At 53.3% G+C, this 16729-nt stretch overlaps 1 protein-coding gene across 1 annotated transcript in view; it reads left to right on the plus strand.

Annotated features, from left to right (window-relative positions):
• Hmcn2 (hemicentin 2) overlaps nucleotides 1-16729 on the plus strand; it is a 146614-nt gene that overhangs the window by 32990 nt on the left and 96895 nt on the right. Inside the window, 11 exon segments of the mRNA XM_052182128.1 lie at nucleotides 140-284; nucleotides 723-844; nucleotides 2714-2986; nucleotides 3827-3968; nucleotides 4362-4489; nucleotides 4818-4931; nucleotides 6429-6578; nucleotides 11290-11478; nucleotides 12213-12308; nucleotides 12560-12687; nucleotides 15039-15183. Of these exon segments, the coding sequence (XP_052038088.1) occupies nucleotides 140-284; nucleotides 723-844; nucleotides 2714-2986; nucleotides 3827-3968; nucleotides 4362-4489; nucleotides 4818-4931; nucleotides 6429-6578; nucleotides 11290-11478; nucleotides 12213-12308; nucleotides 12560-12687; nucleotides 15039-15183 (1632 nt within the window).

Here is a 16729-nt window from a genome sequence, read left to right on the forward strand (position 1 = left end):
TGACCACTGACTGTGACCACACAGTGCCTTAAGGCTGGCCTGTGGCTCTCACTTATTCCTAAGGGCCCCTGTGTGGCTGAGGTACCACAGGCAGGCTTCAGCGTGGTAGGGAAGAACGCTACCCTGTGCTTGCCTGCAGGTGTGCCGCTGGTCAGCATGGCTCCTAAGATCCACGGTTACTTGCAGCAGCCCCTGCTGGTGTCCTGTTCTGTGTACAGCACCCTCCCCTTCCGGCTGCAGCTGCAAAGAGATGGAGAGAGGCTGGGCGAGGAGCGGTACTTCCAGTGAGTAGCTGTTGGGCAGCAATCGTCTCTGGCCCTGGGGGTCTGGCCCTGGGCAGATCTCAAAGAGTGGGCAGCAGGAGAGACTTGGGGTCAGTTTAATTGTCATCCTGATCAGCCTGGTTGGGGACGGGGAAAGAGGGTATCATGGTTAGGAATGGGTCCAGTAGTGGGGATCAGGAGTACAGGGACCTCCTAGATCCTTCCATTAGGGTGGGAGTCTAGAATTCAAACTAGAGTCGAGAGTCAAGAGTTCCAGTCTTGAGGTCAAGGCATGGACTCGGCTCACGCAGCCTGCTGTGGAATTTGCACGCCTCTTCTTACCGAGCCTCAGTGAGGAATTGGGGTTATCCTTGGTATAGGACTTGGGGAGCCGAGGCCCCTGAGGCTGAAAAACCCTGGCTGGGGTCAGAGTGACCACACTGTCTGCTGCTTTTGCAGAGAGTCGGGAAACAGCAGCTGGGAGATCCCACGGGCCTCCAAGGCTGAGGAAGGCACGTACCAGTGCACAGCCATCAGCAGAGCAGGGACAGGAAGAGCCAGCGCCCAGATTGTCATCACAGGTTAATCCCTTTCTCTCTGTGTGCCTACTGTGTTCCTCCCCTCCCCTTGAGGGTTCCTTGAAACCACTCTCTACCCTTGGGGTTAAGTACTAGCCTGCTGTCACCTGGGGACAGTCTCTCACTTAGAACATAGCTATCCTGTTCGATACTGGCCTCAAGCCTGGTGTCCTTGTCGGGTTATTCTATTGCTGCCATGATGTCATCACTGAGCTCTGAGGACTGGAGATGCCACAGGCAGTCTCAGAATGAGATTAGATATAGTCTTTAAAGTTAGAGTCCTGAGTAGTCTTGTGGGGGAGAAAAGAAATGCAATGTAGTAACCTCACATCCATTTATAAAAAGTTACACAGACCCCTGGCAGAAAGACGAAGAAGCATACACCAGGACATCCAAGCCGCCCACAGTTCCACCTGTCTAGCACGTGCATGAGCTCCTTCTGTGTGTGGTCTATGCATGCGTGTGCAGGGCCACTTTCCTGTGGGCTTTCTCGCAGGGGCCGGAGGTTGACATTGGGTGTTCCCTCTGTTTTGTTTTTGAGACAGGATCGCTCATGGAACCTAGGAAAGCTTTCTAATTTTAGCTAGACCGAAGAATGTAGGGAGCAAAGCCCAGGGATCCTCCCATGCCACCCCCTAGAGCTGGTGCTGCAGATGTGGGCCACCACACCTGGATCCTAATGCCTGTACACTTTATCTATGGAATCATTGCCCTAGCCCCCCAGAGGAACTTCTTTGCCCACATTTTTTTTTGTGGCGGTGACAGTCCCACCATCTGTCATCAAGTCAGCCTACGCCCCTCAGCACAGGGGAGAGTCGCTTTTATAAAAGATGAGCAGGAAGGAGGGAGGGATCAAGAACGGCCACGTGCTGGCATCTGTGCACCCTGGACTTTTTTCATTGCTGCTGAACTACCTTAAGCTAAGTTATAACTACCTTGACATTTCAGTATAGATCCCTGAAAACAAGGGATCACCCTGCAAAACTGGGGTCCCCTGGTTAATGGCTGTACATCAAGCACTAGGAAGCTGAGGTATGAGGGTTGCTGCAAGTTTGAGGTTGGCCTGGGCTATATAATGAGTTCCAGGTCTATCGGTGTTACAAAAGGGAGACTTAGTCTCAACGTTTGAAAACACACACACACACACACACACACACACACACACACACCACAAAGCACAAATAGTCAGTACTGCTTCATTTTATCTACAGTCCAGTTTCTTCGTTTGTCCCCAGATGTCACTTCTAAGCGCTTTCAATAGCTTTGTGTTTTTCTTTCTTTTTACATTTGAGACAGACTCTGGAACTGGTGCTGTGACCCAGGCTGGTCTTAAAGGCACAGCAATCGGGACTCTGCTTCCCAAGCACGGGCATTGTGGGCCAGTGCCGCCATGCACGCTGAGGTGTTCTCATCTCTTGCAGGTGCTGCCCTCTGGCAGGGTGGCCTCTGATCTTGTCAGTTTGATGGGTCATGCTCCTGGAAGAATAGACTTAGCAATAGCTCCTTTGTGGCCTTGGGTCTGCCTCGGGCTGCTTGTTGAAGGTCACCCTGTTGTAGGACAGAGATGTTTCCAGCAAGTTTCTCCTCCTGCCTGAGATGTTTGGCCGGGGGCGTGTGAAGATCTGAATCGGTCTTGTTTAGTGTGCATTGGCTGTGGCTTGGGAACACATCCACGCTGTGGAGAGCTCCAGGGTTTGATAGCACCCTAGGGAGAATGTGATGGGGGACACGCAATCTCCCCAGGGAGCCAGGCATCATTGAATGGAGAACACATGCAGACTGAGTGCTCTGCTGGCTGACGTGTCCTGAGTCACAGGGGACAGCTGTTCCCACCCCAGCTCCTCAATCCTTCCTACGTGACTGTCCCTGCAGACCCTCCACCACAACTGGTCCCTGGCCCCAATGTGACCGTGTCCCCAGGGGAGACTGCCATCCTATCATGCCAAGTCCTAGGTGAAACTCCTTACAACTTGACGTGGGTCCGGGACTGGCGAGCCTTACCAGCCACAGCAGACCGAATCTCCCAGCTGCATGACCTGTCTCTGGAAGTCCGTGACACCATTCCCAGTGATGGTGGGCAGTACCAATGTGTAGCCAGCAATCCAAATGGGGTCACGAGGGCATCTACCTGGCTCCTGGTGCGAGGTGAGGCTCCCACTCTTGCTGTACCCTAGCGCAACATTCTATCTAGTGTTCACTGAGGACACCATACTCCTTTCCCTCTGTTCACCCTTGGAACCTTTAGGGATGGAGAGTTCTGTCTCCTAGATAAGTGATGATTGCTCTTGTAGGTTCTTCATACTAGGGCTGGGGCTTTATGAGCGCTCAGATATCTGATGTGCCCGATGCAGATTGGGGGGCACTGGCTAGATGATGGTAGACGGAAGGTCATCTGTGTATGTGTTTCAGGACTGGGTGTGGCTTCAGTTTCCCCAAGTCTCCCCTCCCTGGGATGCCAGTCCACCAAGTGTAAAAACCCAGCAACTCATCAAGTGTTCTTTATTGAGCCAGCAGCTTCTACTGGTTCTGGGAGTGTGTTGAGAGACCCTACCTGGGCTCTACAAGACAGAGATTGATTAGTTATGTCTTCCTTGGCATGGAAGTGAATACATTTGCCTTTTTAGGGGATTTGGCTGGCAGCCTCACTGGGTCTGTGGTCTGAGAGTACTTAATTAAATGAACCTCATCTTGGGGTTGGTTTTAGAGCAGGTGATGGGGTTTACCTCAGGGTCACAGAGATGTAACTGTCCCCAGCCCTGGCACCTGCTGAGTGCCCAAAAAGCACCTCCAGGGGTGCTTAGCTCAAAGCAACCCAGGGTACCGGGGTCAGCGCCTAGTCTCCCCACCTCCAGGGACACCACCTGGGAACTCTGGCTCTGGGGGGGGTCTGTGTTTCCTCCCTTCTGCATCCCCTACTGTGATTGAGGGTCAGGCAGGGCCATCGTGAGGAAGCACACTGGTCAGATGGGGTCTTCTTGTCCACAGAGGCCCCTCAAGTCAGCATCAATGCAAGGTCCCAGCGCTTCTCCCAGGGTGTGGAGGTGAGGGTCAGCTGCTCAGCCTCTGGGTACCCCACACCCCATATCTCCTGGAGCCGTGAGGGCCTCGCCTTGCCAGAGGACAGTAGGTGAGTGGGTGGGACGGGAGCTCTGGGATGGCAGTAGCTAGAGAGAGTGCTGGGAGGTTAACTCAGCCTTCTCAAAACTGGTGTGGTGTGGTGTGTGTGTGTGTGTGTGTGTGTGTGTGTGTGTGTGAGAGAGAGAGAGAGAGAGAGAGAGAGAGAGAGAGAGAGAGAGAGAGAGAGACTTCCACCAGGATCCACTGAGCATGGCATGACCAGAATGGTCAGGCACTTGGGTCTCAAAGAAGAACCCCATAAATTAAAATGACAAATTCCTCAGCCTACCTGCCCCAGAGAAACCTGCCAGTGTCTGAATCTCATTTGCTAGAGGCATTAGTTTGTTATTAATGATGACTATGGAGCCACCATATGTCACATGTTTTTCTGGCATGACTCCAGAATCCATGTGGACGCCCAAGGCACGCTCATCATTCGGGGAGTAGCCCCAGAGGATGCCGGGAACTACAGTTGCCAGGCTGCTAATGAAGTCGGCACAGACGAGGAAACGATCACCCTCTACTACACAGGTACTTGGGCCATAGCATCTCAGCGCACGCTCTTCCCTCCCTCCTGCTCAAGGGCACTGAGAATCTGTGGTATTCCAGGCCCTGTGGGTTTCGTTGTGAGTTGTGGGTATAGTTCCTGATGTGAGACGTGGGTTGGCATTCTGGCGGGGAGACACCCAACACCCATACAAGGGATTGATATTCTAGATAGTGGGGCCAGGGGAATAAACATGGATGCCTGGAGTAAGGCAGAGGAGGTGGAGCTGGGAAAGAAATCTCTCCCACTAAAGCTATAGAAGGTCTGGCCTCAGAGTAGCCAGCGCCATGTTTTCTCCTCTGGTCCACACAGACCCACCATCCGTGTCTGCTGTCAACGCTGTGGTTCTCACAGCTGTTGGGGAAGAGGCTGTGCTACTGTGTGCAGTGTCTGGGGTCCCCCCACCCCGGGTCATCTGGTATCGAGGTGAGTTTAATGGGGAGGAACCCAGGAAATGACCACCAGGGCTCTGAACCATTTTCTGAAAGGTCCCTGGCAGGCAGGGACTCCTAACAGACAAGAGGTTGGGGGTTGTCACAGGAGGGCCAACTGATTCCAGCAGCCATACCCCAGTGGCCTTATAGCCCACTAGCATCCAGCCATCCCTGGATCCTTGTTCTCTTGCCTAAGAGGACCCTGAGCCTCAGTTTCCCTATCTGGAAATGAGTCATGTGAGGATTAAGTATGGGTGTGTTTTAGAGCAAGCCTGGGCTAATACCTAGCTGAACTTAATTGATGGATAGGGCTGCTCCCCATGCCTGGCAGGGGTAGTGCCACAGGCAACTTCTGAAGGTCAGCCAGAGTCCCCAGAGGTTCCTCATATCTGGTTCTACCCAGAAGCTCTTATCTAGTGTCTTATCAGAGCCTGGCAGGCCCAGAGACAGGCAGGCTGGTGGTCTTGGCCCTGTGTTCTGCCAAGAGTATTTTGTCTAGGTTCTCTGGCTAATGGGAGACAGGAACTTTGAGATTTCTGGCTCAGAGTTGGTGGTCCTGTATGTTCTGGCCAAAGCCTCCTCACCCTGCCTCAGACCACCCATCAGAGAAGGTCTTAGGGTGGCACATTCTTCAGCCTTAGGAGGGACAGGATTTGGCACCTGATGTGACATGGGAGGGGCATGCGGGCAGTGTAGAGAGGAGGCAGGTCCCCAGAGACATACAGTACTTAGTAGTCCATTGGCATGAGGTCCCAGAGACATTCACAGGGATGGTGCAGAGAGTGTATGCATGTGTGCACATGGGCAAGCATGTTCATGAGTGAGTGTGTGCATGTGTGTGTGCCTCTGAGTGTGCAGGTATGTGCATGTGTGGATGCATGTGTGTTGAGTGTGCATGCATGTGTGCATGACTGTGTGTGTGTGTGTGTGTTGTATTTAGTGGAGCACTGCAGTGGGGAGAACAGGAGGAACGAGAAAGCCTACAGGCAGGTGACTGTGATGTCACTCAGCACGAAAGTGCTCATGGCCAGAGCTGAGCAGGTATGACTGTGGACTTGTAATTTAATCAAAGAGTGTCAAGATGGGGGAGGGAACATGAGCTTAAGGTGCCTAGGAGCGATGTCGGGGAGGCAGGCATGGGAGAGATGTCGTCTACCAGGCGCCACCCGCCTTTTCCTCTGCCCTAAAAGCAGATCCTGGCCTCCGTAGGACCTGGGGGTGAGACAGTAAGGAGGCCTGGATGTGGAGACCTTGAGGGAAGACCTTGCCATGTCAGAGTCTGGGTGAATCCCAGCCCTGGCCTACAGAGGTGCTTAGGGGAGACTCAGACCCCGACATACCTTAAGACTGGGCCCAGGAGTCATGACTTCAGGAAAACCACCTCCACCAAACCTCCCGTGTGACCCACAGGAGCCTTGGGTCAGGAAGCTGAGATCTTAGCTCCGGGCAACCAAGGACCCCAGCCACTACTTTTTCATCTTTGGTTTAGGAGGTTTGGAAATGATTCTGGCTCCTGAAGGCTCCACGTCCGGGACACTGCGGATCCCTGAAGCTCAGGAGAGAGACGCTGGTCTCTATACCTGCAAGGCCGTAAACGAGTTGGGCGATGCCTCTGCTGAGATACAGCTGGTGGTCGGAAGTAAGTGTGCACTTGACTCTGCCCACCATCACCCAGCCCCTTGTCCCGCCTTGAGAGAGGAAGCTAATCTCTGTAGCATAGAAAGCCAGCATAGTGCTTTGGAGACCCACAGGGAGCAGGGACAGGTCTTAGTTCTTGTTAGGTAACAAAGCTTTGTGGCTCTGGCTAAGTAATAAGAGCTTTGCTTTTAGAAAAGACCATCTATGTCCCAGGCCAGTGTGGAATTCCTCAAGGAAAGCCGGACAGAAATCGGAGACAATGAGAGTTACTACCTGTTTGGTTCACCCCGGCCTGGGCATCTCCCTGGCTTTGTGGGCCCAGTGAGAGGTTTTAGAAAGGACTCCATGCTTAGACTGTCACCGCCATGTCTGGCCTTTAGTGGGATAAAGAGTCGTCGGAGTCCAATAATAAAGCAAGAGTCGTGTCTGCAGTATTTGCCGGTTCTGAGCATGCGCTTGGTGTACGCTCATAAAATCATTCCAACCCTGAGGGCGAGGCTCATCGATAACCATTACAGAAGAGGAAACAGACACAAAGAAGGCGTGTGGTTTGCCCAAGGCTACAGAGTAGGCATGACAGAGCTGAAAGCTAGCCGTGGCTCTGAGCCCTTGACCCTGGTGTTCAGGGTCAGCACTGGACAGTAACCAACGTTCTTCTTTTCTCTGAGCTCCAAGCTCCTCCTGGACCAAATGTCTCTGAGGTACATGTGCATGAGATAAGGGAGGCTTGAGATATGAAACACTGTCATTGTCTTAGCTGGAAGGTTCTAGAAGGCTACCTGTGGCATTGCTGTGGTCGTAAGCCTTGGCTCCACGTCTGATTGTCTTTCAGCAGAGCCTTATATCTTTGGGGTTCCTTTATCAGTCTGATGCTAACATTGGAGCCATCTCCCCAGCTCAGAGGGAGGCAATGGGCATCCGGGGGCCAGCGCAGGGCAGGAGTGGGGAATAGCAGGCAGCTGTGGGTCTTGGGCAAGCAAGCCTGGCAGTGATAGCCAGAAATCAAATTTCCTGCCCATCTGGGCAACAGCTGTGGCCTTCCTGGCCAGGCTGGCAGACACTGGGAACAGGTGGGCGCTATGCCTCCTTCCTGCTGTGGCTCTGGGAACGGGCTTCTTGTAGCATGTAGGACCCAGGAAGGGAGGCAACCTGTCTGCCCTTCCAGCCAGCAAGCCCCCTGACACTTTCCTTCTCTGTGGCTTGAGTGGAGGAACCCAGAGCTGTGCTAGACAAGTTCCCTGTCGCTGAACCACATTCCTGGAAGGCACCTTTGAATCACCTGCTGGGCCTGACACTTGTCAATCAAGAGAGTCCTGGACCACTGAGTGGCTTGCTCCCAAGAGTCCCACTTTTCCTTCTGTGTGGTCAGATGATTTTAGTAGGACCCTGCTATGGGAGTCCATGACAGACCAACCCAGACTATGTGCTTGATGCATGCTACCATGGACAATTAAATCAACACACTTGGGTGGCTGCCTCCTGTGTCCAGACCTAGCAGGCTGACAAGGGTGAGTGACTTTCTAAACATCAACTGGGGCAGCATCCCATCCCCCACATTCTGTGACCTGAGCTAAGCTATCCACACCACTGATTTGTGTTTGAGCCTAGATCTCATGTGGTCCAGGCTGACCTCAGTCTCACCATGTAGCTGAGGATGGACCTTCAGTTTCTGTTGCTACTAGTCAGGTCCAGGTTGGAGAGATCTCTCCAGGTTCTTGGCTTCTTCTTCAAGGGATTGAACTATAAGTTCACACAGATTTTCAGAAACATTAAGGCAACTTTATCAAGGGCAAAGCAATAGGAAAGACTGGAGTACCCCTCCTCCCGCAAGAGACTTGAGGTGAGGGTGCGCAGGGGCCCCGTGATCATTTGAGCCTTCCTTTTGTGGGGTTCAAGAAAAGGAACTTGGGTACTAAGAGAGTGAGTGTTGTTCTGGGTTTTTTGTTGTTGTTTTGTTTTTAAAGATTTATTTATTTATTATATGTAAGTACACTGTAGCTGTCTTCAGACACCCCAGAAGAGGGCATCAGATCTCGTTACAGATGGTTGTGAGCCACCATGTGGTTGCTGGGGATTGAACTCAGGACCTCTGGAAGAGCAGTCGGTGCTCTTAACCACTGAGCCATCTCTCCAGCCAGCCCTGTGTTGTTCTGTTTTGATTGACATTTTTCTACTGCATATATCCCTTCCCGCAATGCATCTGATTTTAGCCATATGTTGGTCTAAGATGGTAAATATAGGCCTAAGATGGTATTCTAGGATATTCTCAAAAGTTTACCCGAGGGCACAGTTTTGCTTGACTGAACATGTACCCAGAACCAGACCAGACTGAACTGGACCTCCATATTGAGACACAGCTGAGTTTGGATAGAAGCTGTTGATGATGGTTGCCAGGGGAGGAGACACTTCATCCATCGTCCAGAGAGGGATGCACACTTACGCTGGTGTAGAGGATGCTGGGTTTGGAGAGGGGCGTGTGCATAGTACACGCAGGTAAGGGAGCTAGGCCGCCAGGTGCATCATTTAATATATATGTGTGTGTGTGTATTTTGTTTGACATGTACATGGATATTTTTGACTGCATGTATGTGTGAGTGCCATGTACATGCCTGGTGCCCATGGAGGCCAGAAGCGGGGATCAGAGCCCCTGGAGCTGGAGTTCACAGACAGTTGTAAGCTGCCATGTGGGTGTTGGGAATTGAACCCTGGCCCTTTAGAAGAGCAGCCAGTGTCCTTAACTGCGAAGCCGTTCCTCCAGCTTCCCAAGTACATTATTAGCAAGGAGGGTGCGCATAGCAAAACTAAGTGGGGTCCCGGGTTACGTCACTATTTTCTGTGCTCGCCTGCCTTACATGTGGCCCCTGCCCCAGCACGGGCTCAAGGCCACTCCTGGGGAAATTAGTCAGCGCTGCAGTCATCACAGGGCCCCAGCCTGGGCTCTCACAGAGGGTCATGGGAGTCAGTGTGGCAGTGAGGCCTGAAGACAGAGAACACTGAACACACTGGCCGGGCCCTGAGAAAGGCCCCGGCTGGGCATAGGGCCCCATCCTGACCCATGCATTCACCTCAGCCACCATCTGTCCAATGAGAGATCCAACTAGGGAGCCTTCCGTTGTTAACACATCCCTGGGTTCTAGGTCTCACCTTGATTAGGGAGTTCTGGGTAAGGAAGGGAAGGGATGGGCACCTGAGACATCCTGTGGCAGTTTTCCGTGTGGGGCCTGGGCAGAGCATCTCTGTGACTGACTCCTACAAGAAAGCAGACGAGGTGTCTGCCGCTCATACAACCACTGCAGAGTCCTTAGGCAGCGCCTAGCGGGTCACAGGGGATAGGGAGGAGCCTGGGCCTCGGCACCCACCAGGCCTGGGCTCTAAGCCCAGTTCTGCCTCTGGTGACTCCGACCTCCGTTTCCTCACATGTGACTAGAGAGTTTGTGATGCCTTCTGTTGAACTTCAGGAACTGTTTCTGGTGTTTCTGAAAGCATTTTCTCCTGACAGTTGCTTGGAGGGTTTCCGCTGTAGCCATTGCCCTCACGGTATGGAGCTGGCGTGAGCTATCCCTCAACAGGCCTGGAGTGAGAAAGGCAAAGTCAGGAGTCAAAAACAGAGCTGAGGGGGAGCTGGGTGGCTCCAGATCAGAGGCCTGTCTGAGGCGGCTGCAGTTGGTCCCTACCACGGTGAACACTGCAGAGGGAGTTTCAGGGGACTCGGGACAGGGGCTTGTACCACAGTGTCAGGGCAAGGGGGCGCTGGTTGTCCTCCATCTCTGAAGGCCAGGGCCCTGAGCTAGGTTCAGTACTTCTGTGGCCACAGACCCGGTGAAGAAGGGCTCCGTGTGAAGCTGGCTCACACACAGTCTCTTGTCTCGTGGTGATTTTCTGAGCTACATCAGCGTCTCCGTTTAATTTTCTTGATCCCAAGGCCAGGAATGAAGTTCAATGCTATCTGAAGATGGCTGGCAGTTTCTGGAGAGATCAGAGAAGAAAGAGGAGGCCACTTTCCCATGGCTCTAGATTCACTCTGTTAACGAAAGCCAGGACCTCCCGGGTGAATGGCTCAGGGATGCGGACCCATGGACCAGGAGAATGCCAGGGCTGCAGGGGGCGGGCGAGGAGGGGTGGGGAGGGGAGGACTGTCTACACTGGGGCCAGATCTGGGTCTCCTGGGGGACAGGAGCTGAAGTTTCTGTTCTGGGGGGAAATAGCCTGATTCTCCTTCCCCGCCCAGCAAAGGCAACAATGTATTTACAGGAAAAGCCAGAAGGCCACCAGCTTCCTGGGAGAACGGAGTCTGGGGTGCCTGGGGTACCTGGAGCAAGAGTTAGGGAAATCTCCACCCCCTGTACTCTGTTCAGGTTTCATAACTTGCGTGGCAGGCACGCCCTCGTGTGCACCTGTGGGCCTCGGGGACTTGTCAATACCTATTCACCAGCCTACAAGCTGCCCTTGCGGTTAGATACAAGGCGGTGTGTAATGGGAATTTTCACGTGCTTATTCCAAATAGTTCTTGTACAAGAACAGAGAGCTAGGAAGAGCTGAGGGATGCACTTTAGGGTGGTTCTCGATGGGCAGGACCATGGAAATGGCGGATGTTGGCTTCAGGTTGAGCCTGTCAGCATCTCCGCGGAGCCTCTAGCGATGAGACAAAGCAAATACACAGTTTACTGGGTCCCAGCAACCTGAGGCTCCTCACAGCTGATCATTTCTCACAGATGCACCCAGGCTGACGGACGCTCCCCAGGATGCCACTGTGGAGCTGGGCAGGAGTGTCTTCCTCACCTGCCGGGCCACAGGCCGCCCTCCTCCAACTGTCACTTGGCGGCGTGGAGATGGCCAGACCCTGGTGCCTGGGAGGGGGAGCAGAACTGGACAACGGGAATCAGGAGTCTTGGTCTTTGAAAGTAAGTGAAGGGAGCTGGGGAGGCCTGGGCTGGGCGACAGGGTTGAGGAGGGTGGGACCCTGGTCCCAGTAGCTGCTGCATTAGTTACTTTTCTATTGGTATGACAGAGCATCATGACCAAGGTGACTTAGAGAAGGAAGGCTTGATTTGTGGCTCACGGTTCCAAAGGTCAGAGTCTACCTCACCATGGTGGCAGGGAGCAAGGCAGGGGACAGGCAGGCATGGCGCTAGAGCTGCAGCTGAGAGCTCACATCACATTTGAGAGTCCACAAATAGGAAACAGAGAGAGGGGCTCACTGGGGACGGTGCAAGATAGCAACACACCACCTCTGACAAGGCCACACCTCCTAATCCTTCCTAAAAAGTTCTACAGACTGGGGACTGAGTATTCAAACACATGGGGCTGGAAGGGCCTTTCTTGGTTAACCAGCCGTGGGCAGGTTGATGCTGGCTCATACAGGCTGGTGGCTCTGGCCAAGTCATTCGTGATGAGATGGGTCACCATCCTGATGCTGCTAAAGGCCTCCTCATTGTCATGTGGTAGCACACGCAAGCAGCTCAGCCACATATCCATCCCTGACCCATTCCACAGATGAGCAAGGTGAGGCTCAGCAGCACCCTCCTCTGTCTCCCCGATACCCTGGTCCTCCCTTGCGTGTGTGCAGGGCCTGGCTGTGGACTTGCACTGTTAGAGTCTGTGGGTTCCCAACAGCCAGCTTTGCCCCTCTCCTCAGGAGTCTCCCTGGAAGACCAAGCCCTGTACGTGTGCGAAGCTCGGAATGCGTTCGGGAAGGCCCAGGCTGAGGCTCGGCTGGTGGTCACCGGACATGGTCTGTGGGTGAATCTGGAAGCTGTGGGAAGTGGGGGGCAGGTGCTCCCGCCAGGCTGTTCTCTTTGTATCTACCACATTGGACCAGTGCATCCCAACATCTGGATCCCTGTTTCTTGAGCTGTACCCTAGGGAGCACCCAACTTCCTAGGCGCTCAAGTCTTGATGCAGTCATGGGCTTCTCGGGGAAGCCTATGGGGTGGGTCCGTGTCCCTCAGACCTGGGTGACTGGCTGTTCTCATTTTCCCACAGCTCCCCCACAGATCGCCAACAGTGCTTCTGTCGTGCGCGTCCTGGAGGGACAGCCTGTGTCCCTGACCTGTGTCATCCTGGCAGGAAGGCCCCTTCCTGAGAGACGCTGGCTCAAGGCTGGCAGGCCTGTGAGTTCTAGGCTTCCCTGGCAACTATGGGCAGAGGACAAAGGGGGGACTGTCACAGCCACACCTCAGCAGCCTTGAAGCTGCTCCATTTGGGAACGTAGCTCCCTTTCTCCTCCCTCTCTGTCTTGGTTCGTCCCAGAATCACTTGTCTCCTGAATTGCTGGCTTCTGTGGTCCTGCCATTTCCCTGATTACTGCCCAGTGGGAGGGTCTGAGGGGAGAGGGTGCGTGGTGGCCAAGCCACCCTGCTGTGATGTTTCCAGGAAGAGCCTGTGCCCAGGGTGGTTCTGCTCACAGCAGCACGTGCAGGGGCTGTTTCCTCACCCCGTGGCACAGGGCTGTCTGCACCATCACCTGCCCCCTGTGTCCTTTTTGTCTTTCCTGGGCCTTTACTCTTGAAGCCTCTGTGCCCCTGAGACTGTAAAGCATTCCCTCAGTTCGTGTTCATCTAAAGCTCTAGCTGCTGGGCAGGTGGCACGCCTCAGGAAGACAGTGGGGCTTTCTTGTGCTTTCGGTTCCCCGTGATCTTCTCCGGGCCTGACCCAGCCACCAGGCAGCAGGAACAGCTCCAGCAACATGGTGGTTCCTGCCAGGGCCACCTGCCACCTGCTGCAGGCTCAGGCGCAGCTAAGCATCTCCCACCCTCCTCCCCATGTCCCACCCTCCTCCCCATGTCCCACCCTCCTCCCCATGTCCCACCCTCCTCCCCATGTCCCACCCTCCTCCCCATCTCCCACTTTCCTCCCCATCTCCCACCCCCCTCCCCATCTCCCACCCTCCTCCCTATCTCCTACCCTCCTCCCCATCTTCCACCCTCCCCATCTCCCACCTTCCTTCCCATCTCCCACCCTCCTCTCCATCTCCCACCCCCCTCCCCATCTCCCACCCTCCTCCCCATCTCCCACCCCTGCCTCCCCATCTCCCACCCTCCTCCCCATGTCCCACCCTCCTCCCCATGTCCCACCCTCCTCCCCATCTCCCACCCCTGCCTCCCTATCTCCCACCTGCCTCCCCATCTCCCACCCCCTCCCATCTCCCACCCCCCTCCCATCTCCCACCTGCCTCCCCATCTCCCACCCTCCTCCCTGTCTCCCACCCCCATCCTAACAATTTCCTATCTCGGTTTCCCATCAGACTAGGCAATCGTGCGTCTGCGCACTCGCCCATGTTGTTCCTGCCTCTGGAACGCCTTTCCAGTCGCCCTTGCTTATCCTTCTCCCCGTGCTGAGCTAATGGCAAAGCAAGCAGCACAAAAGCCACTCCTGGTTCTCATCTTCTGCATCCCTCATACCCAGCCATTTCCCCCATTCTACAGATAGGGAAACTGAGTTAAACCACGTGTTTAAAATCAAATAGCTAGTAGGTGGCCAAGCTGGGCTTGAACCCTGTGGCCCATGCTTCAAGACTTCAGAGGCTCAAGCCCATTCTAAGTTTTGTTTTGTTCTAAATAAAGTTTTATTGAAACGCATTCCCTCACGATTAGTCTATGTTTGGATCAAATTGGGCCACTGAGACAGAAATCATGTAGCCTAAAATAGCCCACCTCTCACACTTGACGCAGACAGTTTGCCAGCCCCATGTCAAGTCTCACATAGAGCACCCTCTCTTGTGCCTTTGATCCCCCCAACTTGAGATGACCTCCTTCTAGCACAGATGTGATTTAGAGTCTCTTTGGGAGATGGTTGTTTATCCTGGCCTCAGCTTTACCAGTGAAGTCAGAACCTCTGAGGTTAGCGATCATACCGCTGTTATCTTTGGTTTAAAAACTCCCTAGGGTTCTCAGTGTGCAAGCAAGATCGTAAGCCGTGCTGCAGTGCCCTTAAAGGTTTCCTCTGGTAACCTGAACTTGAGACCAAAAGGCATGGAGCTGACCTCTCTGCCCCGACAGCCCTGTACAGTGAACATTGGCATGGGCTGCCTCCTTGCCTTTCTCCCTCTCTCCTTCCCTCCCTCCCTCCCTCCCTTCTTCCCACCCTCTCTCCCTTTCTCCCTCTCTCCCTCTCTCCTTTTCTGCTTCCTCCCTTCCTTCCCCAGCTGGGCTCTGAGCAGGTGTGGCTCTGTGTATACATATACACATATGGAGTGTGTCTTGTGCAGTTAAATATGACAGACCCCTTGAGGAGTCCCTCCTCCCTTACCCTGCTGATCTCAGGAGATGGCGAGTCTCAGAGAAGGGTACTGGCTGGAAAGCCACATTCGCACCCCACCAGGTGCTTCTACCACCTCTGATCCCTGGCCCCTTGGTCCAGCACCCCCTGATGGCCTGGAGGACAGAGATGCTCCTGGGGGTGGCTCCTACCCACCTAAGCGCTGACCCCTTCATCTGAGTTCCCGCTTCTCTGCCCCCACCAGCTTCCTCCAGGCAACCGGCATTCTGTCCGTGCAGACGGCAGCCTCCACCTTGACCGGGCCCTGCAAGAAGATGCCGGGAGATACAGCTGTGTGGCCACCAATGTGGCAGGCTCTCAGCACCGAGATGTGGAGCTGGTGGTCCAGGGTGAGTCTTAGATCCCAAGATGGTGGGGATGGCCTGAGGGAAAGCGCTTGAGACAACTTGATCTTGAATGACATGTCTTCACTGTGGGGTAATTAGAGTTGGCATATTCCTATACTGTCAGGAGATAAAATGCCAGTTGTATTTTCTATACTTTATATGTGTGCCCTGTCTGCAGCTGTCCCTCAGTTAGCCATGGGGAATTGGTTCCCAAACACCCTTTGCTTATAAAAATCAATACATGCTCTAGTGTCTGAACTTGGCATGTGGCTCAGTTGGTAGAGTGCCTGTCTGGCATGTCCAGGCCTTGAATTCCATCCCTTCCACATAAACAAGATGTGGTGGTACACACCTGTAACCCCAGCACTTGGAAGATGGAGACAGGAGAGCCAGGAGCTCACACTAGTGAGTAAGAGGCTAGCCTGGGCTACAGGAAACCCTAGGTAGGACTTGCACAGGACCTGGTCACATCCCCCCTATAGACTCTAGGTAGCTTCTAGTGCCTCGTAGAATTGAGACATTTCAAATTGTTATTATATTCATTTACAAAGGGAAAATATGTTTTTTGCTTGAAGTGTTTTTCTAAACCTTCCATCTGTGGTTGGTTGAACCTGTGTAGGAATACAGGGTTGACTGCATGTATATTTAGAACAGCCATTTATGAATATACTATTAGAGAATATATATTCATCATGCATAATACCTAAATATTGCTTATATGGCTTGTTATTGTTGTTTTTGTTTGTTTGAGAGTGGGTCTAGCCCAGTTTAGATGGCTAGCCTGGAACTTGCTATGCAGACCAAACAGACCTCCAACCCAAAGAGAACCACCTGCCTGTCTGTGCCTCCTGAGTGCAGGGCTTGAAGGTGTGCGGCACCACGCCTGTCTCTTCATATCTTCTTTATATAAGTTGTGTATAAATTCTCTTTATGTGTCTCCCTAGCTATCATTTCCCTATAAATCTATTTATTTTTGTGTGTATAGTATATGTGTGTTCACCTGTGTGCTCATGTGTGTGCACCTGTGTGCCCATGTTGTGGACCTGTGTGCTCATATGTGTGCAACTGTGTGCTCATGTGTGTTCACCTGTGTACCCATGTTGTGGACCTGTGTGCTCATGTATGTGCACCTGTGTGCTCATGTATGTGCACCTATGTGCTCATGTGTGTACACCTGTGTGCCCATGTTGTGAACCTATGTACCCATGTGTGTGCACCTATGTGCTTATGTGTGTGCACCTATATGCTCATATATGTGCACCTGTGTGCTCATGTGTGTGCACCTATGTGCTCATGTGTGTGCACCTGTGTGCCCATGTTGTGGACCTGTGTACCCATGTGTATGCACCTATGTGCTTATGTGTGTGCACCTGTATGCTCATGTTTGTGCACCTGTGTGCTCATGTGTGTGCACCTATGTGCTCATGTGTGTGCACCTGTGTGCCCATGTTGTGGACCTGTGTACCCATGTGTGTGCACCTATGTGCTTATGTGTGTGTACCTGTGCACTTACATGTGTGGGGGCCAAAGCTGACATCAGGTGTCCTCT

This window comes from Apodemus sylvaticus, chromosome 5 (assembly GCF_947179515.1).
Source record: "Apodemus sylvaticus chromosome 5, mApoSyl1.1, whole genome shotgun sequence".
Lineage (NCBI taxonomy): Eukaryota > Metazoa > Chordata > Mammalia > Rodentia > Muridae > Apodemus > Apodemus sylvaticus.